This window comes from Bos javanicus, chromosome 13 (assembly GCF_032452875.1).
Source record: "Bos javanicus breed banteng chromosome 13, ARS-OSU_banteng_1.0, whole genome shotgun sequence".
Lineage (NCBI taxonomy): Eukaryota > Metazoa > Chordata > Mammalia > Artiodactyla > Bovidae > Bos > Bos javanicus.
Window position 1 is genome coordinate 7918280 of NC_083880.1, and position 24806 is coordinate 7943085.

General features: G+C 37.8%; 1 protein-coding gene across 3 annotated transcripts in view; it reads left to right on the forward strand.

Moving 5' to 3' along the window:
- MACROD2 (mono-ADP ribosylhydrolase 2) overlaps positions 1-24806 on the forward strand; it is a 2305220-nt gene that overhangs the window by 521214 nt on the left and 1759200 nt on the right. For all 3 annotated transcript variants that reach the window (XR_009740200.1, XM_061435643.1, XM_061435644.1), the window contains exon 4: positions 16313-16342. Coding sequence is in view for 2 of the 3 variants with exons in the window: in XM_061435643.1 (XP_061291627.1) it covers positions 16313-16342 (30 nt within the window). In the remaining variant the exon portion in view is untranslated. The remainder of the gene's footprint in view (positions 1-16312; positions 16343-24806) is intronic.

A 24806-nucleotide genomic window follows, 5' to 3' on the forward strand; every position in this document is an offset into this window, starting at 1 on the left:
TAATAAAGTCTGACACTGTTTCCACTGTTTCCCCATCTATTTCCCTTGAAGTGATGGGACTGAGTGGCTTTAGTCAAATTTGTGAAAATTATAGTATATCATAAATTATTTTATTAGATCAGTTCAGTTCAGTTGCTCAGTCGTGTCCCATTCTTTGCAACCCCATGCCCTGAAGCATGCCAGTTTTCCCTGTCCAACACCAACTCCTGGAGCTTGCTCTAACTCATGTCCATCGAGTCAGTGATGCCATCCAGCCATCTCATCCTCTGTTATCCCCTTCTCCTCCTGCCTTCAGTCTTTCCCAGCATCAGGGTCTTTCCCAATCAGTCCGTTCTTTGCATCAGGTGGCCAGAGTATTGGAGTTTCAGCTTCAGCATCAATCCTTCCAATGAATATTCAGGACTGATTTCCTTTAGGATGGACTAGTTTGATCTCCTTGCAGTCCAAGGGACTCTCAAAAGTCTTCTCCAACACCACAGTTCAAAAGCATCAATTCTTTGGCACTCAGCTTCCTTTCTTTCTTTTTTTTCCTTTCAGATGGCATTATCATTTTATTATTTTTTATTTTTTAATATAAATTTATTTATTTTAATTGGAGGCTAATTACTTTACAATTCTTTATAGTCCAACTCTCACATCCATTTGTGACTACTGGAAAAACTATAGCTTTGACTAGACGGACCTTTGTCGGCAAAGTAATGTCTCTGCTTTTGAATATGTTGTCTAGGTAGGTCATAGCTTTTTTTTCTAAGGAGGAAGTGTCTCTTAGTTTGATGGCTGCAGTCACCGTGATCTGCAGGGATTTTGTAGACCAAAAAATAAAGTCTGTCAGTCTTTCCATTTTTTTCCCATCTATTTGCCATGAAGTGATGGGACCAGATGCCATGATCTTTGTTTTTTGAATGTTGAGTTTTAAGCCAACATTTCCACTCTCCTCTTTCACTTTCATCAAGAGGCTCTTTAATTCTTCTTCAGTTTCTGCCAAAAGGATGGTGTCATCTGCATATCTGAGGTTATTGATATTTCTCCCGGCAACCTTGATTCCAGCTTGTGCTTCATCCAGCTCAGCATTTTGCATGATGTACTCTGCATATAAATTAAATAAGCAGTGTGAAAATATATAGCCTTGATGTACTCCTGTGTTAGTTACAGCCCTTGATATATTGATACATTAGAAAATTAGATTGCACATTAATTTTTACACTGCAGTAATTTTATATAGCACAATTTTATAAAGCAATGATTTTTATAGTAGAATCCATTGTTTTTTAAACAATAATCCCAGCAAGATTCAATTATGTGTATATATTTATATGAACATGGATAAAAGTATGGAAAAGAATAGAACATAACAGGAGTTGAGATTGTTTACAAAATGTGTTACTTCACATGTTCAAATGGACTTCTCTTGTAGCTCAGTTGGTAAAGAATCTGCCTGCAGTGCAGGAGACCTGGGTTTTATTCTTGGGTTGGGACGATCCCCTGGAGAAGGAAATAGCAACTCACTCCAGTATTCTTGCCTGGGAAATCCTGTGGACAGAGATGCCTGGCGGGCTACAGTCCATAGGGTCACAAGAGAGTCAGATGTGACTTAACGACTAAACTACCATATGTTCAAACGAGCACTTCTTTTTGTAAAAACTTTTTGGCAACACCGTGTGGCATGTCAACAAAGGTCCATCTAGTCAAAGCTATGGTTTTTCCAGTGGTGAGATGTGAGAGTTGGACTGTGAAGAAAGCTGAGCACTGAAGAATTGATGCTTTTGAACTGTGGTGTTGGAGAAGACTCTTGAGAGTCCCTTGGACTGCAAGGAGATCCAACCAGTCCATTCTGAAGGAGATCAGCCCAGGGATTTCTTTGGAAGGAATGATGCTAAAGCTGAAACTCCAGTACTTTGGCCACCTGATGCAAAGAAGTGACTCATTTGAAAAGACCCTAAGGCTTCCCTGGTGGCTCAGAGGTTAAAGCATCTGCCTCCAGTGTGGGAGATCCGGGTTCGATCCCTGGGTTGGGAAGATCCCCTGGAGAAGGAAATGGTAACCCACTCCAGTATTCTTGCCTGGAGAATCCCATGGATGGAGAAGCCTGGTAGGCTACAGTTCACGGGGTTGCAGAGTCAGACACAACTCTGAGTGACTTCACTTTCACTTTAATGCTGGGAAAGCTTGAAGGCAGGAGGAGAAGGGGATGACAGAGGATGAGATGGTTGGATGGCATCACTGACTCAATGGACATGAGTTTGAGTAAACTCCAGGAGTTAGTGATGGACAGGGAGGCCTGGTGTGTTGCAGTCCATGGGGTCGCAAAAATGGGACACAGATGAGCGACTGAACTGAACTGAACTGTGGCATGCAGGATCTTAGTTCCCTGATCAGGGATCAAACCTATGCCCCTTGCAGTGGAAGCATGGAGTCTTAACTCCTGGACCACCAGGGAAATTCCTTTATGTTTTTTTAAAATATGTTTTATGTTTTTAATTAATAAGGAAAATTCTATATAGATTATTCCCTAAACCACTCTCACTAAGAAAGTTAGTCTGGGAAGAGATGTGTGATTTAGGGTAACCTTCAGTTCTGGACATGGAACAACAGACTGGTTCCAAATAGGAAAAGGAGTATGTCAAGGCTGTATATTGTCACCCTGTTTATTTAACTTATATGCAGAGTACATCATGAGAAACACAGAACTGGAAGAAACACAAGCTGGAATCAAGATTGCCGGGAGAAATATCAATAACCTCACATATGCAGATGACACCACCCTTATGGCAGAAAGTGAAGAGGAACTAAAAAGCCTCTTGATGAAGGTGAAAGTGGAGAGTGAAAAAGTTGGCTTAAAGCTCAATATTCAGAAAATGAAGATCATGACATCCGGTCCCATCACTTCATGGGAAATAGATGGGGAAATAGTGGAACAGTGTCAGACTTTATTTTTCTGGGCTCCAAAATCACTGCAGGTGGTGACTGCAACCATGAAATTAAAAGACGTTTACTCCTTGGAAGGAAAGTTATGACCAACCTAGATAGCATATTCAAAAGCAGAGACATTACTTTGCCAACAAAGGTCCATCTAGTCAAGGCTATGGTTTTTCTTGTGGTCATGTATGGATGTGAGAGTTGGATTGTGAAGAAGACTGAGCACTGAAGAATTGATGCTTTTGAACTGTGGTGTTGGAGAAGACTCTTGAGAGTCCCTTGGACTGCAAGGAGATCCAACCAGTCCATTCTGAAGGAGATCAGCCCTGGGATTTCTTTGGAAGGAATGATGCTAAAGCTGAAACTCCAGTACTTGGGCCACTTCATGGGAAGAGTTGACTCATTGGAAAAAACTCTGATGCTGGGAGGGATTGGGGGCAAGAGGAGAAGGGGACGACAGAGGATGAGATGGCTGGATGGCATCACTGACTCGATGGACATGGGTCTGAGTGAACTCCAGGAGTTGGTGATGGATAGGGAGGCCTGGGTGCTGGGACCATGGGGTCGCAAAGAGTCGGACATGACTGAGCTACTGATCTCATCTGATCAGTTGTGACCAATTTGTATAAACCAAATCTGTTCAATCAAATTCCCAACAGGAACTTTGGCACAGTCAAATTAGGATACTGGCCAGCTTTGTAATAAGAGGAATAAGCACAAGGGTTGGAGATAAATATGGTATAGGAGAAATTCAAGGGGTTGTTCAGGAAGCAAAGGCTACCAACAGCACAGCTGTTACAACTCTAAGCTCAAAGAAGTAAGTAGAGCGAGACATATCAGAACCCAAAAGGAGAGGAAGTCATGTTATGAACTAAATGACCTTTGTTCAAGGGACATTGTCAGGTCAAGATAAGCCTACAGGAAGACAACCAGGAAAATGAATACCTACAACTCATTCTCAGCTCTCCCACCAGCTACTAACAGGGCTCCCTATTGACTGAACTTACCAGAGCCAGAGGACCCATTGATGCCGTTTGTATAGTTAAATCACTTTGTGCGGAAAACAGGGGCAGCTGTATAGAGTGGGTCTTGAAGAGTAAATAAAAATTATCTGCCATAAAGTAACATTATTTTAAAACCAAATCGTCAAAATAATCCAGAAGACTAAAGTGTTATAATATACAAAATAATGCCATCTATTTTCTTTACGGACATATAGATTTATTAAATTGACCTAAACCCAAAGGCAGACTTAAATATATTTATAATTTGGAGATACCCTTCTTCCTCAGTCTCTTCTGTGCACAAGTTCTTCTTTATTCCCAAAACTCTGATGAGGGCATAGCCCAGAACTGGATTGACGGTAGAGGACAGTAGTTCTCTGTGATGAACATGGCCCTGGTCCCTGCAAAGTGAGGATTAGTCTGAATGCCTTTAGTAAATCCCCACTGTTAGTGGGGGTTTTTATGTTAACCTCTAGTGTATCTTCCAGAAGCAGCTCTATAATCAGGGTCTTGGATAGGGAACTGACATTACTGAGCCTCAGTGTATTCCAGGGGCCATAAGTGCGTTCATATAGTTTATCACTCTTAAACCTCTCAGCTAATCTGTACCATGACCATTATTTTACCAACTGGCTGATTAATACAAGTGATCAGATAATCATTAGAGTTTTAAGAACTTTGTCAAGGACAGTGATACAGTCTGGAATTGGGCCTCAATCTGTGTGGCTTCCAGCCTCACTTTGCTTTGAAATTGTGAAGGAGTCAGTATGTGTTATTGTAACTCTCTCATCTGTCCCCAAAATATAACTTTCCCCTTTCCCCCCCTCTCATTCCCCTGTCTTACATTCATTCTCTTAGTTGTGTTTTTAAGAGGTAATTATTCAGTCCCTACTCTTTACTAAGAACTGTGTATGGTACCGTCAATACCAACAAATATGGCATTTATCGTCATGGATATTACAGCTTCATAAGTGTTCTCAAGGCAGCAATCCTATTCCTTTCCTTTAACCCCAAATCCTTTAAATTTGAGGTTCTTTGTCTCAAGCTTTCAATTTATTTACTATGACAAAATTATTTTTTTGTCTTATTGGTTTAAATTAAAATATAAGCTAAAATAAACCTTTTTTTTTAATTCCTTAGTTTTTATTTATTTATTTTTTTAATTTTATTTTATTTTTAAACTTTACATATTTGTATTAGTTTTGCCAAATATCAAAATGAATCCGCCACAGGTATACATGTGTTCCCCATCCTGAACCCTCCTCCCTCCTCCCTCCCCATACCATCCCTCTGGGTTGTCCCAGTGCACCAGCCCCAAGCATCCAGTATTGTGCATCGAACCTGGACTGGCAACTCGTTTCTTACATGATATTTTACATGTTTCAATGTTATTCTCCCGAATCTTCCCACCCTCTCCCTCTCCCACAGGGTCCATAAGACTGTTCTATACATCAGTGTCTCTTTTGCTGTCTCGTACACAGGGTAAACCTTTTGAAAAAACTCATTTGCTGTTTCATTACCAGGGAGAAAAAAAGATTCCATAATATTATAAGAAAGAGGAAATAAACTATGTAAAACAATTTTTTTGTAAAAAAGGCACTGTCTGGTTTTATTAAAACAAATTAGTCTTTCTGAGAAGTGTATAAATGAGAGTGCATGTTCAGGCTTATATTATCATTAGGATAAAGTGTATCATATTCCCTCAAATAAGTGCATCTTCTGTTTTTCAAATTGAGACTTCATTTGCATTCAAAATCTTCCTTGTGAAAGGCAAGTTAAAAACTTCTGTTCAAGTGTCTGGTATCATTACAACTACAACGCTAACGTACGTTTGAACTCTTTCCCCCAGCCCCTATTTTGACATGCTCGTTCACTCTTTGGAAAGCCCAGGTTGTGTTACTTGAGTAATCGCATTTTTGTAACTGAGCCAGTGTTATCATTCTCAAAATTACAACTGATTCAGAGCACAGTGTCAAGAAGGATGACGGTGCACAGTAATAGAAGCGTGCACTGATTTCTCTTATTTCTGTATTGAGCTGTGAAGCTGTAGAAACCGCCAATGATGTGGCAGCCTGGTGGGCTGCCGTCTCTGGGGTCGCACAGAGTCGGACACGACTGAAGCGACTTAGTGGCCGCAGCAGCGGCAGCATGCACATTGCATTCTGTTACCGTCTTTGAATGTGATTTCAGAGGAACAAACAAACAACAATCATATATACATATGTATGTGTATATATATTTCCGATTTGAAATTGGCAATATTGTATAGTAGATCCTAGGTTCTTCTCCTAGGCCTGATCCTAGACAAGTTACCTAACATCTCTGATCCTCTGTATCTTTCCAGTTTTGTAAAATGAAGGAGTTGGACAAAATAAGTAGTTTTATTCCCATGCTGCATTATTCCTAGAAGTCCCCGAGCACCCAGAGTGATAGCTGGTAACATCATATTGGCAAAACAGGACGGCTCTAGCTCCTCTCTTATAGTTCATCAAGAATAATTCCATTTTGTTTCATTTGTTAATACTCTCAAGTAAATTTTTCAATTCCTGATGACCTTCAACCTATTTATCCATAGTAGGACTTATTGTATTCTATTTTTGGCTTCAAGGTGGGTTACAGCTTATCCAACTCATACAGACCTTGGAATATTGAATAGTTCTTTTGAATTCTGCATTGTATGACATGTAAATTATCCGTTATGTGTTTATGACTGGTTTCTACATGTGAAATAGTTAAGCCTATTAATTTTCTCTCCCTGTGAGCTTCAAGGAACGAAATTATACCATTGCCCCAAACTTGTGGCCATCTTGATTTTGTTTAGAAGGTGTAAATCTGGAAGAACGTTAACAGAGAGCTGTTGCCAAATTGATAGCTATATTTGTCTGTGTAGATTGTATTTCCACAGCTGTCAGTTGAGTTGGTTGCCCCCTGTATCCAATGGTTCTAGAGTCATGCACGTGCTTAGGATTTTCATCTTAACAGGTGTTTTTATCCCGTCCTGCTTTGAGTTTCAAAATCAAGGGACTGTGATGTGTACCATTCTAAAGCGTGATATTTTGGCTTTTCTATTTTTTAGGATAACATGTTGTGAATGAAGTGGTGTTTTAAGTAGAGCCCCTGGGGAAGTTTTTTGCCAACAATCGTTTTGACATCCCATGTGCTCTGTTGTAATAAGAAAGCAGAATAAATAAGCTAAACTAGGTGGTCAGGATCCTGTCAGGATGAAAGCAACTATAATTTTCTTTACAATGATGAAAGGCAAACAAAAACCCTGAACAAATAGATTTAATCAATGTTTAAAGACTAGTCTCTCAGGCTTTTGCTTATTTGACAGATAGTCTTGGGTGGAGGTAGAAATGGAGTGGGAAAATAAACAATTACTAAGTACAGATAATAGAAATTACTGGGCAAGTGAAATTAAAAAAAAAAAAAGTTCCAAACTCTTATCAGGCCAGTTTGACTCACAGTGGACATGGGTTGCTTCACCCAGCTATGGACTGTTTCACAGACTAAATTATTTCAGACTTGGAAACACAGGAGCTGTTATCCATGTTAAGGTACAATGATGGTACATATTAGGTTAGCAGTTTTGTTTTTCAAGATTATTGAATCAAATCTGATTACATCAAAACTGTCAAATCTAAAAGAGGTTCTCAGATCCAGAGATGCTCAATTTATGGCATGTGTGCTGTCTTTTAATTCTTCCTATCCTCCTCTGACCATGACCAGCGTTATTAATTAATCATGGCTCTCTTTTCAGCAGAGCCTGGGGTTAGCCTCAGAATCCTTCTCCAATCAGAGGTGCAGATAGTCTCTCGTAACTGATGAATCTGAATTGTTTAAAACCTGTTTGCCATCTATTGGTGTCCTCTTTGATTTCTTTCACCAGTATTTTATAGTTTTCTATATATAGGTCTTTAGTTTCTTTAGGTAGATATATTCCTAAGTATTTTATTCTTTCAGTTGCAATGGTGAATGGAATTGTTTCCTTAATTTCTCTTTCAGTTTTCTCATTATTAGTGTATAGGAATGCAAGGGATTTCTGTGTGTTGATTTTATATCCTGCAACTTTGCTATAATCATTGATTAGTTCTAGTAATTTTTTGGTGGAGTCTTTAGGGTTTTCTATGTAAAGGATCATGTCATCTGCAAACAGTGAGAGTTTTACTTCTTCTTTTCCAATTTGGATTCCTTTTATTTCTTTTTCTGCTCTGATTGCTGTGGCCAAAACTTCCAAAACTATGTTGAACAGTAATGGTGAAAGTGGGCACCCTTGTCTTGTTCCTGACTTTAGAGGAAATGCTTTCATACACACTGAGGAAACCAGAAGGGAAAGAGACACGTGTACCCCAATGTTCATCGCAGCACTGTTTATAATAGCCAGGACATGGAAGCAACCTAGATGCCCATCAGCAGATGAATGGATAAGAAAGCTGTGGTACATATACACAATGGAGTATTACTCAGCCATTAAAAAGAATACATTTGAATCAATTCTAATGAGGTGGATGAAACTGGAGCCTATTATAAAGAGTGAAGTAAGCCAGAAAGAAAAACACCAATACAGTATACTAACGCATATATATGGAATTTAGAAAGATGGTAACAATAACCCTGTGTACGAGACAGCAAAAGAGACACCGATGTATAGAACAGTCTTATGGACTCTATGGGAGAGGGAAAGGGTGGGAAGATTTGGGAGAATGGCATTGAAACATGTATAATATCATGTATGAAATGAGTTGCCAGTCCAGGTTCGATGCACGGTACTGGATGCTTGGGGCTGGTGCACTGGGACGACCCAGAGGGAGGGTAGGGGAGGGAGGAGGGAGGAGGGTTCAAGATGGGGAACACGGGTATACCTGTGGCGGATTCATTTCGATATTTGGCAAAACTAATACAATATTGTAAAGTTTAAAAATAAAATCAAATTAAAAAAAAAATAAAATAAAACCTGTTTGCCATCCCCGATTGATTCTAAATTTCCAAATGGAAGAAGAAAAGTAAGATAGTTTTGACTATGATTTGCTCGATTCACCTGCTATTCACCTACTAGTTACTGAACTAGAGTTAAAATAGAGGTTATCTGGCTCTCAGTTCTTAGTTCAGTATCCTTTTTATTACCTTACATAGACTGCAAAGGATTTTGACATCTTAGGAGGAATGGTGTTGTAAGTATCTAATAAATTAAAGATTTGTCTTGGATTTTTAATAATGTCATGGCCTATTTTGCATCTAGGGACCTCCAGTGATATGACTACATATATAGTAATTGTTTGATCCACAATTTAATTGTAATTATATTCTTAAAAAGACACACACATGTAGAAGAGGGTCATTTGGGAATTTTTGTAAAGGAAGACTACTGTCGTGTTGCAGTATAGGGTGCTGCAATCCGTGGGGTGGCAAACAGTCGGATACTACAACTGACTGTAGTGTAATATTCCGTTTATATCTTTAGAAAACCAAAAAGAGTAATGCTAATGTCAATTAGCATGATTATTTTTCATGTAGGCTAATTATCCTATGAAAAAGATTCCTTCTTTGTACTTATTTTTTGTTTTTGATAGTTTTATAATGAATATTTATACTTGTGTATAATTTGATAATTTTAATTAAAAAAAATCAAAACCGAGTTTAAATGGAAGAAAGCAGTTTCTCATAAACTTCAAAAAATAATCATTTGTTTAGGGTATTATAAATAAATTATTCATATTTGTCACTTGAAATTAGATTTTGGTAACTCTTACTCAATTTATGTTCAGTGCTGTTTTTACTTTCTAAGTAGTGAAACTATTCATTTCACTTAGTTGTTATTGTGGGAGGAAAAACTATAATAGATTCATTAATTTGTAATGGTTTATTTTAGTTTTTCATTGAATTGATATTTGAGACAATTACTGTAGGTTGATTTTTTCCTCTACTTCTTCTGGTAGCAGGGGCATTTTATTTAGGAAAATATGAAAGAAGTTAGTGCTGGTTACTTAGAAAGCATGCTTAGAGAAATGAGGTTGCCATTTCCTACTGCAGGGGATCTCCTGGCAAAGGATCAAACCTGTGTCTCTTTCATCTGCTGCATTGGCAAGTGGATTCTTTACCACTGTACACCTAGGAAGCTCAGTAACATACTGTTCCAGGCACTGCTGGGATTTGAACCCAGGATCTTCTGTTCAATAGACAGGTGCTTTGACCAGCTAAGCCATGGTACTGGCATGCTCAGAGAAGCATTAAATATTCTGGATGCAGTAGCATCATGCTTATCAACTTCAAGCTTTCTTAGTTCCTTTTCTCGTTTTCTTCCCTGTGAAACTCAAGGAATAACAAGAGGCACATCCCAAATTCCCTGCAACAAGGGACTTATATAGGGACATAAATATATAAACATATTTCATACGTTCTTTTTAAAATTTTTTTAATTTATATTGAAGTATAGTTGGTTAATAATTTTATGGTAGTTTCAGTTTCCTACATTATAAATCACTATTTCTAAATAAAGTATAGGAGTTTCCTTTAACAGTCTTTGATTTTACAAAAAGAAAAAGGACCAAAGTTTTCTCTTTCTAGACACTTTAGTAAACAAAACCTGTCTTCTATGTCAATAAAGAAAAGGGATCAAATCTGCCAATTATCTATTAGAAAATACATATTGAGAGCTTATTAAATGTAGACCAAACTATAAACTCAAATCTTATCTTTAAGAGCTTCCTATCTAATTGGAATATACCTCAATTTATTGGAAATAATTAAGTAAAAATTAAATGACTGTTAATTTCAGACACACACAAGTCATTTTCACTTCTGTGAAATGGAAGAAATGCTCTTAATCCATCTGATCGATAAATGTTGAAAATCAGTTATATTACATATAGGGTGCTTTGTAAAGATACAATAATAGAAATCATACGAAAGATTCATTTTACTTGCCTACAGTTATGTCACTTTTGCCACTTTTGCCCTGTGGCTCAGCGGCAAAGAATATACCTGTAACGCAGGAGATATGGTTTTGATCCCTGGGTCAGGAAGAGTCCCTACAGGAGGGCATGGCAACCCACTCCAGTATTCTTGCCTGGAGAATCTCATGGACAGAGGAGCCTTGTGGACTATAGTCCATAGGGTTACAAGAGTTGGACATGACTGAAGTGACTGAGCATGCAGGCATGTCACTTTTTCTGAAGAAAAAACATTTATTTTTTAATTTTTAGAGAACAGAAGTTGATAAAATAGACTTAAATTTGATGGATTCTTTAGATAAATCATTATCGGGATTATAGTTATTAGAATTGCTTTGAATTTGATTTGAATATATTTAAGCAGCTTAGATTAAGATTCTATTACATGAATGGTAATGCACATGAAATTATCTTAAAAGTGATTGTGTACTTTGTAGATGCCACAATTTTATGAAATATTTATGTTGATATTAAAAGTATAACCAGAAATGCTCATCTAGACATGAGCACACATCTGAGATAAATGGACTTGATGGTCCTCCAAACCTGGAATTCCAGTTCCTACACCTACTCCCACTCATCCACCCACATCTATTGGACAAGTGCCTGATTAAACAGATGGGACTTGGTCTGTGCTATCCAAACAGGCAAACTCTACCTTTATTAAGCAAAGCATTGGGGAAAAATAGGTTTTATTGTGTTATTGTGATTCTGGGCATGACAATTTGAGTGTAAAGCTACTCTTCATTACTATTGTTGTTTGTTGTTGGAAATAAGTTTCTTTTTATGAATGAATATGTATAAATTGGAGGACAACAGATGGAGTTTCAGGGATCTGGAAGAGCTATAGACAAGGAAGGAGTTCTCAGTCAGATTTAAAAATAAAAAATCAGCAGAAGTGTGAAATGCCATGCAGTTTTAAAAATATATGTAGTTAAGATTTTTAAGAAAGTGTTTGGGTTTATCAATAGACATCATGAAATTTCCTCCATCCACTAAAGGGTATGGACCCAAGATAATGATTGGTAATGATTTGAGAGAATAGCATTGAAACATGTATATTATCATATGTGAAATAGATCACCAGTCCAAGTTTGATGCATGAGACAGGGTGCTAAGGGCTGGTGCACTGGGATGACCCTGAAGGCTGGGATTGGGAGGGTGGTGGGAGAGGGGTTCAGGATGGGGAACACATGTACACCTGTGGTGGATTCATGTCAATGTATGGCAAAACCACTATAATATTTTAAAGTAATTAGCCTCCAATTAAAAAAAATAATAAAAAAAGAATTGGTAACATCTTTCCTCATGCCTCTTCAGCAAGTTGCCACTTCAACACAGTTTGATTTTGGGAAAATATTAAGTCCTGGATACCATCTGTGAACTAAAATGCATGAAAGTGGGTGAATTTAACTCAGATGACCATTATATCTACTATTGTGGGCAGGAATCCCTTAGAAGAAATGGAGTAGCCATCTTGGTCAACAAAAGAGTTCGAAATGCAGTACTTGGATGCAATCTCAAAAACGACAGAATGATCTCTGTTCGTTTCCAAGGCAAACCATTCAATATCACAGTATTCCAAGTCTATGCCCCAACCAGTAATGCTGAAGAAGCTGAAGTTGAATGCTTCTATGAAGACCTACAAGACCTTTTAGAACTAACACACAAAAAAGATGTCCTTTTCATTATAGGGGACTGGAATGCAAAAGTAGGAAGTCAAGAAACACCTGGAGTAACAGGCAAATTTGACCTTGGAATACAGAATGAAGCAGGGCAAAGACTAATAGAGTTTGGCCAAGAAAATGCATTGGTCATAGCAAACACCCTTTTCCAACAACACAAGAGAAGACTCTACACATGGACATCACCAGATGGTCAACACTGAAATCAGATTGATTATATTCTTTGCAGCCAAAGATGGCGAAGCTCTATACAGTCAACAAAAACAAGACTAGGAGCTGACTGTGGCTCAGATCATGAACTCATTGCCAAATTCAGACTGAAATTGAAGAAAGTAGGGAAAACCACTAGACCATTCAGGTATGACCTAAATCAAATCCCTTATGATTATACAGTGGAAGTGAGAAATAGATTTAAGGGCCTAGATCTGATAGATAGAGTGCCTGATGAACTATGGACTGAGGTTCATGACATTATACAGGAGACAGGGATCAAGAACATTCCCATGGAAAAGAAATGCAAAAAAGCAAAATGGCCATCTGAGGAGGCCTTACAAATAGCTGTGAAAAGAAGAGAAGTGAAAAGCAAAGGAGAAAAGGAAAGATAGAAGCATCTGAATGCAGAGTTCCAAAGAATAGCAAGAAGTGATAAGAAAGCCTTCCTCAGCGATCAATGCAAAGAAATAGAGGAAAACAACAGAATGGGAAAGACTAGAGATCTTTTCAAGAAAATTAGAGATACCAAGGGAAGATTTCATGCAAAGATGGGCTCGATAAAGGACAGAAATGGTATGGACCTAACAGAAGCAGAAGATATTAAGAAGAGGTGGCAAGTATACACAGAAGAACTGTACAAAAAAGATCTTCATGACCCAGATAATCACAATGGTGTGATCACTGACCTAGAGACAGACATGTTGGAATGTGAAGTCAAGTGGGCCTTAGAAAGCATCACTATGAACAAAGCTAGTGGAGGTGATGGAATTCCAGTTGAGCTATTTCAAATCCTGAAAGATGATGCTGTGAAAGTGCTGCACTCAATATGCCAGCAAATTTGGAAAACTCAACAGTGGCCACAGGATTGGAAAAGGTCAATTTTCATTCCAATCCTAAAGAAAGGCAATACCAAAGAATGCTGAAACTACCACACAATTGCAGTCATCTCACACGCTAGTAAAGTAATGCTCAAAATTCCCCAAGCCAGGCTTCAGCAATACGTGAACTGTGAACTTCCAGATATTCAAGCTGGTTTTAGAAAAGGCAGAGGAGCCAGAGACAAAATTGCCAACATCTGCTGGATCATGGAAAAAGAAATAGAGTTCCAGAAAAACATCTATTTCTGCTTTATTGACTATGCCAAAGCCTTTGACTGTGTGGATCACAATAAACTGTGGAAAATCCTGAAAGAGATGAGAATACCAAACCACCAGACCTGCCTCTTGAGAAATTTGTATGCAGGTCAAGAAGCAACAGTTAGAACTGGACATGGAAAAACAGACTGATTCCAAATAGGAAAAGGAGTACGTCAAGGCTGTATATTGTCACCCTGCTTATTTAACTTCTATGCAGAGTACATCATGAGAAACGCTGGGCTGGAAGAAGCACAAGCTGAAATCAAGAGTTCTGGGAGAAATATCAATAACCTCAGATATGCAGATGACACCACCCTTATGGCAGAAAGTGAAGAGGAACTAAAAGCCTCTTGATGAAGGTGAAAGAGGAGAGTGAAAAAGTTGGCTTAAAGCTCAACATTCAGAAAACGAAGATCATGGCATCTGGTCCCAAGACTTCATGGGAAATAGATGGGGAAACAGTGGAAACAGTGGCTGACTTTATTTTTCTGGGCTCCCAAATCACTGCAGATGGTGACTGCAGCCATGAAATTAAAAGACGCTTATTCCTTGGAAGGAAAGTTATGACCAACCTAGATAGCATATTCAAAATCAGAGACATTACTTTGCCAACAAAGGTCCATCTATTCCAGGCTATGGTTTTTCCTGTGGTCAGGTATGCATGTGAGAGTTGAACTGTGAAGAAAGCTGAGCACCGAATATTGATGCTTTTGAACTGTGGTGTTGGAGAAGACTCTTGAGAGTCCCTTGGACTGCAAGGAGATCCAACCCGTTCTTTCTGAAGGAGATCAACCCTGGGTGTCCTTTGGAAGGAATGATGCTAAAGCTGAAACTCCAGTACTTTGGCCACCTCATGTGAAGAGTTGACTCATTGGATAAGACTCTGATGCTGGGAGGGATTGGGGGCAGGAGGAGAAGTGGATGACAGAGGATGAGATGGCTGGATGGCATCACTGACTCGATGGATCTGAGTCTGAGTGAACTCTGGGAGTTGGTGATGGACAGGGAGGCCTGGCGTGCTTTGATTCATGGGGTTGCAAAGAATCAGACATGACTGAGCGACTGAACTGACTGAACTGAACTGAATACCATCTAGGTAAATATTACACGTTTTCATTGTAAAGTCAGAAGAATTTGAGGGCTCTGAGTTGACACAGTGGTGCATGACTTGTAATATCTGAAGTGAGTTTTGTTTGACTAATGGGATTGCCCCTCAGTCCATTTTTGTGATGAAAGAGTGAGGGAAAGCCAAGAGCAGCTATTATTATTAATAGATGGCCCTGTACTTGGAAGATCATATGAGATAAGATTTGATGCTCTAATATTGACATACTGAGAAAACCTTCAAAGGTGTTTGTTCTCCATGCATTTTTATAATGTTCTCTTTAGTGTTGCAATAAACAAACCATCACATATGGATATAGGCATTTATTCTTAAAATGTTCCATTTTTTTATTGATGGAATCGTTAACACTCTGATATTTGCTTCTCTTACTAGGCCAGTGCATGGTCTGTGGATATCACACTAAAATTCAAGTTAAAGATTCCTAGTATTCCTTATTAAATCATTTCTATAATCTTCTGGTAGCTCAGATTTCTCCATGGAGAAAGACAGCTTGGTTACTACATACTTTATGTTGCTCCAAGAGTTCTGTTTTCTGACTTTTGTAGTGACTAGATTATCGTAGGTGTAAGGTTGCTTAATAGTTCAGCAAAAAATTGCCATGGAACTTTCTGAAGAATTGATCTCTTAAAATCTAAATGGAATTGTTTTATATTTTGCTTATTATTTGACTTATATAATTGTGTGGGCTAGATTAATAGATAAATGGGTATGAAATGACAAATCATTGTTTTCCAAAAATATTTAAAATGTGTTTCTTTCCCACAAACAAAAATTTAATGCAAAAAAGAATAAATATGTTGCTATTTAAGTTCATTCTTCTTTTTTTTTTAAGTTCATTCTTATAGCATAGTAACTTGAGATAGCTTTATTTGATGGCATTTAATTTAATTAAAATTATCATTATTCTTTTTTGTTACATTATCCTTTGAAATGATTGAAATTGCTTAAGTAACATTGTTATATCTCTACTTGATAAAATGGAGAAAACAGAAGTTTAGATACAGAATGATAATAAAATGATCATAATATGTATTTTATTTTATTAGAAGTAAGAACATTGTAAAAATAGTCATTTGAAGTGAAAAAGGAGATAAAAATAGTGAATATTTACATTTTCATACATCATAAAACAAAGAATGTATTTTTATATAAAAGTACATATTTTGATATATGTGTGTGTGTATGTATGGCATGATCATTACCAGGTTTTTCTTGGCATACTCTGGCATAAACATATTTTAATATATTATTTAACATCTTTTGTTTGTTTTCTTTTAAACAGCAAATGCCAGCCTTCTTGGAGGTGGAGGTGGTAAGTCCTCAATATCACTTAAAATATATTTTATTACTACACCAACCATAAGATGTTTAGTAAGTTCCATGATACTTTAACAAAATTAATTTTGCTGTATTCATCAACCATGCAAATTATAATCTTCCAGAGAATAATTCATAACTGAAATATCTTGGGTTTATCTGAATGTTATTTTAACTGACTTCAAAATATACAGAATACTGTTGTTCTTCTCATGAAGCTTTGTGTTTCTACCTTGGCTTAAGCTATAGTAGCAGTAAGCTATTGAGATGAATACACATATATTAGATAATAGATTCACTTTGAAAGAATTACTTTACTGAAGTATAGTTGATTTAAAATGCGTTAATTTCTTCTGTATCACAGAGTGATTCACTTGTACATGTGTATATATATGTGTGCATGCTAAGTCGCTTCAGGAGCATACAACTCTATGTTACCCCAAGGACTGCAGCCTGCCAGGCTGCTCTGTCCATGGGGTTCTCCAGGCAAGAATACTGGAGTGGATTGCCGTGCCCTCTGTGTGTGTGTGTGTGTGTATTCATATATATATTCTTTTCCATTATGTTTAATCACAGGATACTGAATGTAGTTCCCTGTACTAAACAGTGGGATCTTGTTTATTCATTCTATGTATAATAGTTCATGGGCTTTCCTGGTGGCTCAGTGATAAAAGAATCCACCTGCAATGAAGGAGATGTGGCAGATGTGGTTCAATCTCTGGGTCGAAAAGACCCCCTAGAGAAAGATATGGCAGCCCGCTCCAGTATTCTTGCCTGGGAAATCCCACGGACAGAGGAGCCTGGCGGACTACAGTTCATGGGGTCACAAAGAGTCGGACACAACTGAGTGACCAAACAACAGCAACAGAATATTTGCAAATGCTAATCCTAAACTCCCCGTCCACCCTCCCACTTTCAGTCTGTGTTGTCAACCACAAGCCTGTTCTCTGTTTCTGTGAGTCTCTTTCTGTTTTGCAGATAAGTTCGTTTGTGTCATATTTCAGTTTCCACGTATAGTGATGTCATATGGTGTTTGTGTTTCTGACTTACTTCACTGAGTGTGCTAATCTCGTTCCATCCATGTTGCTGCCAGTGACAGTATTTCATTCTTTTTATGGCCGAGTGATATTCCTTTGTGTATATATACCACACCTTACTTACCCATTCCTCTTTCAATAAACATTAAGGTTGTTTCCATTTCTTGGCCATTGTAAACAGTGCTGCTGTGAAGGTAAGGTGCATGTATCTTTTTGAATTATAATTTTGTCCAGATATATGCCCAGGAGTAGAATTGCTGGATCATATGGCAACTCTATTTTTAGTTATTTTGAGGAACTTCCATACTGTTTTCCATAGTCGTTGCAAGATAAAGTCACTTTTTTAGAGTCACTTGTAGTGTGAATTCTAAAACAATGCATCTGGAAACTTGTGGTTTTTCTTTCTTCGTCATAACAAATAAGAAAATGTTTGTAGCCTGAGGGCTTCATATATTAGCAACTTACTGTGAAAAATAAAAAAAAAATAAATTAGTATTGACATTTTGCTTCTTCTTTCTTCCTTTTTAGAGGAGAAAGAGATCAAAGTGAGATGAGGAAGAGAGAGATTCCTATACTAGGAATTCTTTCCTGATACTAAATTCTTGGAATAAAAATAAAATATTATTTTTATTTCTAGGTTGAAAGCTGAAAGCATTCCTAGCCCCAGTCTATATTACATGGCGAGGGAGGAAAAACATATACAATAGAATGGGGTCCTTTTCATTTAGGGCCCAGATGGACATAAAAAGGTTTATTTTCTCTCTTTCTTCCTCTTGCTCCTTCTTTTCATGTACATGGTTGAAGTAGACATGATTATATAGAGCTTTATATATTTTTTATATATATAAAAATATATATATTTTCAACAAACAAGTTTTCAACAAACAAGTTGGAACTTGTTTACTTGATCCTCAACTTTTAAGAAATATAATCCTTTATTAATCATCACCAGGAGTTTTCAGTGTAAATTGTATTAGAAAATTAAAATTTTAACCATTGTTCTCATATTTGAATCAATAGATTTTTAAAAACAGAATGTTGGAAATAGAAATGATAGAAAACAGTTTAAACTAGAAAGTGCTCTTCATATTATCATGTCAATGCACATTCTGTAGCAAAATATTTTTCTTCTTCCTCAAATTTCTTTAGAAAATATATGCAAGGTTTCTCATTGTCCTACTTCTTTTTTGGTATTCTTTGGGAACTAGAAGGGAAAATTTCCTTAAGAATTTACTGGTTTTTTGGTAAACTTTAATCTCTAGGTTTCTTATATGAAAGAAGCATTAAAATAATTTGTTCATAATGCTGATTTTCTTACATATTAGTATTTTAACAAATTGGGCTACTACCGTTAAATAGAATAAAAATGTTAAAGTTGAGTCTACATGTACAAATCCAGACTATTATAGTCCTTGGCTAAAGAAAAATGAATTAACTAATTATATAAGTTAAAATCATTTTAGCGGCCCTTAGCAGAAACCCCCACAATAATAGTGACTTAAAAGAGATAGAAATATATTTCTGTCTCCTCTAAAAGTAGCCTAGATGTAGGCTAGACCAACTGTGTGATAATCCCATCCTGTCGTCAAGCACTCAAGCTCTGACTTTTATGGTCTTTTTCCTACTGTGTGGAACTCAGGGTCCATGAAGGCTACTGGACTTTAGCCATCAAAAATATAGGGGTCAGTAAGGGGTAAGGCAACAATAAAAAAAGATGGCCCTTCAAAATCAAGCCAGTTTTCTTAGAGCAGCTTTACTAAAGTCCCAGATTATCCTTGAATTGATCAAATGTTTATTCGTGGATAAGATAGTTTTATTCCAGGAAGCAATATGCTCATCCAAAAAAAAAAAAAAAAAGCAGTGTTCTCTTTTCTGTGGAGGAAGGAGAGGGTGGAGGTTTTGGCAGGCAATGACTACTCTCTGCCATTGTGAGAAGGCAGGCAGCTAGTTCAAGCCCCCTTGTCGAACTGCTTTGTCTCAGTCTACATGTACACGACTGGTGTGTACAGAGTTAACTCTAGTGAGTTAGCCTGTATTTCCTTGCAATTCCTCCAGCCTGTGTGGGAAGAAATATTGTAAATATTGGAAAATATTGTAAATTTTCAGCAATGGCAAGACATTCAGGGATAGGCAAACTCAGTTTTTCTTTACCCGAAGAATATACTTGAGTCCTCTAGATGGTTGATTTTGCTAAATGCATTTATTTGCCATAATTTCTCATTTCTAAGTTCTAAAATTAGCAGCTCAGTATCATTATAAAGATAAATTATAAGTATTTAAGATGGCTGTAATTTTTTTCATTAAAGTAGGTCATTGACAGGTTTAAATTCATTTATGCACTTCTGGAGATGTCAAGATTGCTCTAAAATACATGTTTGATTTTTGGAAGGCTGCATTTAAAAATTAAATTTAAGGAATATTTTTAGCCTTCTTTGAACTTATTTTTGGCCTTTTGATTCTATGAGAGATCTTATTAATCCTGCCAGTGATATTTGTACAGCAACAGCTAATAATCATCCAATAAGGAACACTTGAACTGATATAATACTCTTGGATTTAATCAATGATTCCTTTTGTTGACTTGAATTAATATCCCTTCAAAAATCTCTAAAGGAAATAGTTCTTTGATTGAATAAACAATTTGATCAAGAAAATTTGGCACCATATAAAAAATAATAAGGGTACCTTAAGTACCATTTTGTCAGGTTTTCAGGAGAGCTTCCCTCCAATTCTGTGTGAGTTGTATTTGAAATTTAGGCAAACTCAGTCTATACAAAATTGTATTGCCCATAATCTTAGCATTTTGCTATTCTTTTTTGAATGCTTATTAGCAAGACATCTCCTAAAAGGAGATTGCAAATATGGTTACAATCATCCTCTCAGTTTTGGTTTTAAAGTGAGAGAATAATTTCATGTAGGTGTACATTTTCATTTTTTGCCAGAGGTCACTTATCTTTAGAAACTTCATGTAACTTAGCATCATTGTAGTGACCATAAGTGATAGGCTTTCAACTACCTAGTCACATCAGCTAAAATACTTGGTAAAATGGATCATCTTTGTATCTATTTCCTAGAAATATTAAGGGCATATAAATATATAATGATATTTAAGTAATAAGTGGCTGGTCTATAGTGACTGGACTCTATCTTTCAGGAAGCCTTTATATTGTCTTTGTAATGGTACAGTGTCAAAAAATCTTAGAAGTCCTATTAATTTTTTACAAGTTTACCATCATTGCTCACAGTATTAACCTGCATAGCAGTATAGCACATTGATACATAAAATAAGTGAATTTTATTTTCTTATTTAGTGCTTTTGTTAGTCAGGGTAGGCTATATTAAACTGTTCTAATGGCTTAAAACAGTAAGGCTCATTTCTTGCTCACATCATAGTCTCAGAAGCTTGGTGGCTATCCTACTCAGGCTCTGCTGCAGGTGGTAACACAGAGTCTCGGGTTGGTTTCCTATCTTGCACCTACTCCACGTGATACGTGACTCCAGTCACAAAACAGGAAGAGAGAGCTGGTGGATCTTGTGGGTTGTATTTACAGAGCAGTTCATGAATGGTTTGTGTCAATTCTGCTTGTTTCATGGGTCAGAATTCAGACAGGTGACCCCTAACCTAACTACAAGGAAGCCTGAGAAGAATGAAATGGTGTAGTAAATACCTAGAGCTGTCTCAGATACAGTGCACAGGTGAGATCCGTGTTTATTCTTGTTCTAATGCTTGAGAGGGAGAAGGCAGTGGCACCCCACTCCAGTACTCTTGCCTGGCAAATCCCGTGGATGGAGGAGCCTGGTGGGCTGCAGTCCATGGGGTCGTGAAGAGTCGGACACGACTAAGCAACTTCACTTTCACTTTTCACTTTCATGCATTGGAGAAGGAAATGGCAACCCACTCCAGTGTTCTTGCCTGGAGAGTCTCAGGGATGGGGGAGCCTGGTGGGCTGCGGTCTATGGGGTCACACAGAGTCAGACACAACTGAAATGACTTAGCAGCAGCAATGCTTGAGAGAAATGTGACTTAGGGAGATTTGGTGACTTCTTCAAGGTCACACAGCATATAAAGTGCAAAGGTCCAGTGAAAAGACAGGGTTCTTGATTCCCATTCAGGACTCATACTGTTATTGATCTGTGATTTTTAATATATCTTTGATCTTTAGATTTGCCTTTTCTGTGCACAAGTAGGTGAGTGTTTATATCTGGAAGAATTAAGGAGAGGAAAGGGAAACATGCAGCTGAGATACAGATGATGCTTTCCCTGGCTTATTTTTACAAGGCTTAAGCTCAGTTGATAATTTGAAAGTGGATACAGTAGCACTGTCTTACAGTACCTGTGCACTGTCATCCACATTCATATACCTTTTTTGTGTATTTGATGTGTAGTCTGAGAGCACATTGCATTTAAAATACCCATTCACTCACCTGTAATGAGCATGTTTTACATACACAAAGTCCTATGATGTTGTACTTTTGGAATATATAATAAAAAAAGACCTTTGGAGCCAGTCTTAAATTATGTCAAGAAGCAGAATTATAAAGAAAAAAGCGGAATTAAAAGGATACTTCCTTGATTTCCTTTCAAAATGTTATGTAACAGACTAGAACAAAAATTACAATTTCTTAGTTTAGATAATATCTTTCCTTTTCATTGTCACAGTAATTAACATAGGACTGGAATCGGCTGATAGAACCCAAACAAGACCTGGTTTATGGGATTTGCTTCCTTTTTAGGCTGTCAAAAGCTCCTGAGTACTGAAGCCTGAGGCATAATGTTAGACATTTAAAATGACATTTTCTGACAGAGTAGCAATTTAAGGTTGACTTTTTATATGCATAAATTTGTAGGACTGCTTTTTAAATTATACACACACATATATACATATGTATAGACATAGCATATATTTGTATCAATACTGTGATTCTAGACCTTATCCTTGAGGTACTTCTGTGACAGGTTAATTTTAAAATCTCTAGGCATAGGCAACTACCGCTAAATAAACTCTCAGCCCCAGATGGAATGCGTGGGAAAGCTGCTTTTCTAGAATGAGAACACAGCATATATAATGCTATTCTCTACCTCCAAAGCCTTGCTCTTCTTGTACCCCTCGATAGAGGGCCTCAATAGACATGAGCTTGAGTAAGCTCCTGAGTTGGTGATGGACAGGGAGGCCTGGCGTGCTGCAGTCCATGGGGCTTCAAAGAGTTGGACATGACACAGTGGCTGAACTGACTCAGATTTTAACAGGGTGAGGTGCCAAATGCATCTCAAAAGGAGCAAAATCATGAAACTATTTGATGTCATACAGTAGATGCTATCAGTGTATCTCCACTCCACCATCATGTTTCTACATACAAACACACATAGGAGCACATGTTCATTCATTCATTCAGCAAATACTAACTTCAGTTCAGTTCAGTTCAGTTGCTCAGTCATGTCCGACCCTTTCGACCCCATGAATCGCAGCACACCAGGCCTCCCTGTCCATCACCAACTCCCGGAGTTCACTCAGACTCATGTCCGTCGAGTCAGTGATGCCATCCAGCCATCTCATCCTCTGTCATCCACTTCTCCTCCTGCCCCCAATCCCTCCCAGCATCAGAGTCTTTTCCAATGAGTCAATTCTTCGCATGAGGTAGCCAAAGTACTGGAGTTTCAGCTTTAGCATCAGTTCTTCCAAAGAACACCCAGGGCCGATCTCCTTCAGGATGGACTGGTTGGATCTCCTTGCAGTCCAAGGGACTCTCAAGAGTCTTCTCCAACACCACAGTTCAAAAGCATCAAGTCTTCGGTGGTCAGCTTTCTTCACAGTCTAACTCACATCCATACATGGCCACAGGAAAAACCATAGCCTTGACTAGATGGACCTTTGTTGGCAAAGTAATGTCTCTGCTTTTGAATGTGCTGTCTAGGTTGGTGATAACTTTTCTTCCAAGGAGCAAGCGTCTTTTAATTTCATGGCTGCAGTCACCATCTTCAGTGATTTTGGAGCCCAAAAAAAATAGTCAGCCACTGTTTCCACTGTTTCCCCATCTATTTCCCATGAAGTGATGGGACCAGATGCCATGATCTTCGTTTTCTGAATGTTGAGTTTTAAGCCAATTTTTTCACTCTCCTCTTTCACCTTCATCAAGAGGCTTTTTAGTTCCTCTTCACTTTCTACCATAAGGGTGATGTCATCTGCATATGTGAGGTTATTGATATTTCTCCCGGCAAACTTGATTCCAGCTTGTGCTTCTTCCAGCCCAGTGTTTCTCATGATGTACTCTGCATATAAGTTAAATAAGCAGGATGACAATATAAGCAGGAGCCTTGACATACTCCTTTTCATATTTGGAACCAGTCTGTTGTTCCATGTCCAGTTCTAACTGTTGCTTCCTGACCTGCATACAGATTTCTCAAGAGGCAGGTCAGGTGGTCTGGTATTCCCATCTCTTTCAGAATTGTCCACAGTTTATTGTGATCCACACAGTCAAAGGCTTTGGCATAGTCAATAAAGCAGAAATATATGTTTTTCTGGAACTAACTTAGTAACAACTAATTGGAATCCCCAAGTGGTTCAGTCAGTTCAGTCAGTGAAGAGTCTTCCTGCAAGGTGGGAGACACAGGTTCAATCCCTGGGTTGGGAAGAACCCCTGGAAAAGGAAATAGCTACCTACTCCAGTATTCTTACCTGAAGAATTCGATGGGCAGAGGAACCTAGTGTGCTATATTCCATGTGTCACAAAGAATTGGACGTGACTGAGTGACTAACACTTTCACTTTCAACTACGAAATACTAATTTAGTAACTACTGTGTGTCAGTATTGATTATTTTTTTAATTTATTTTTTTTATTTGCAGGATGTTTGCTTTACAATATTGTATTGATTTCTGCCGTATATCAACATGAATCAGCCATCAGTATACATATGTCCCCTCCCTCTTGAATCTCCCTCCCACCTCCCACCCCATCCTACCCCTCTAGGTTGTCACAGAGCACCAACTTGAGTTCCCTGCCTCATACAGAAATTTCCACTGGAAGTCTAGTTTTCCCATACGGTAATAGTATTGATTATTGATTTGGCAATAAACATAGAGCCCTTTACCTGTGACCAGTCATGGCCCCTGTTTGACTGAGTTGTCTGAGCAGTTATCATTCACCGTGTTCTTTCAGGTGTTCCAAGAATTTTCCTTGCATGGATCTTTTGAATTAAAATGATATATTAATATCAATAGAATGGGCTTCAAGTATCATACTTCTTCTTAAAAAAAGCAGAACAGTTATCCTGAAAAATAGATTTTTCACAAAAACCCTGAGCTTCAACCAAGGATTCCTAGCATGAAAAAGCAACACATTGAAAGGGCTTTTCAAGTGTGTCTAAGTGGGAGTGCTTTCATAAATACCTTCTCAACATTCACAGGAAGAGTGGAACACCTCTT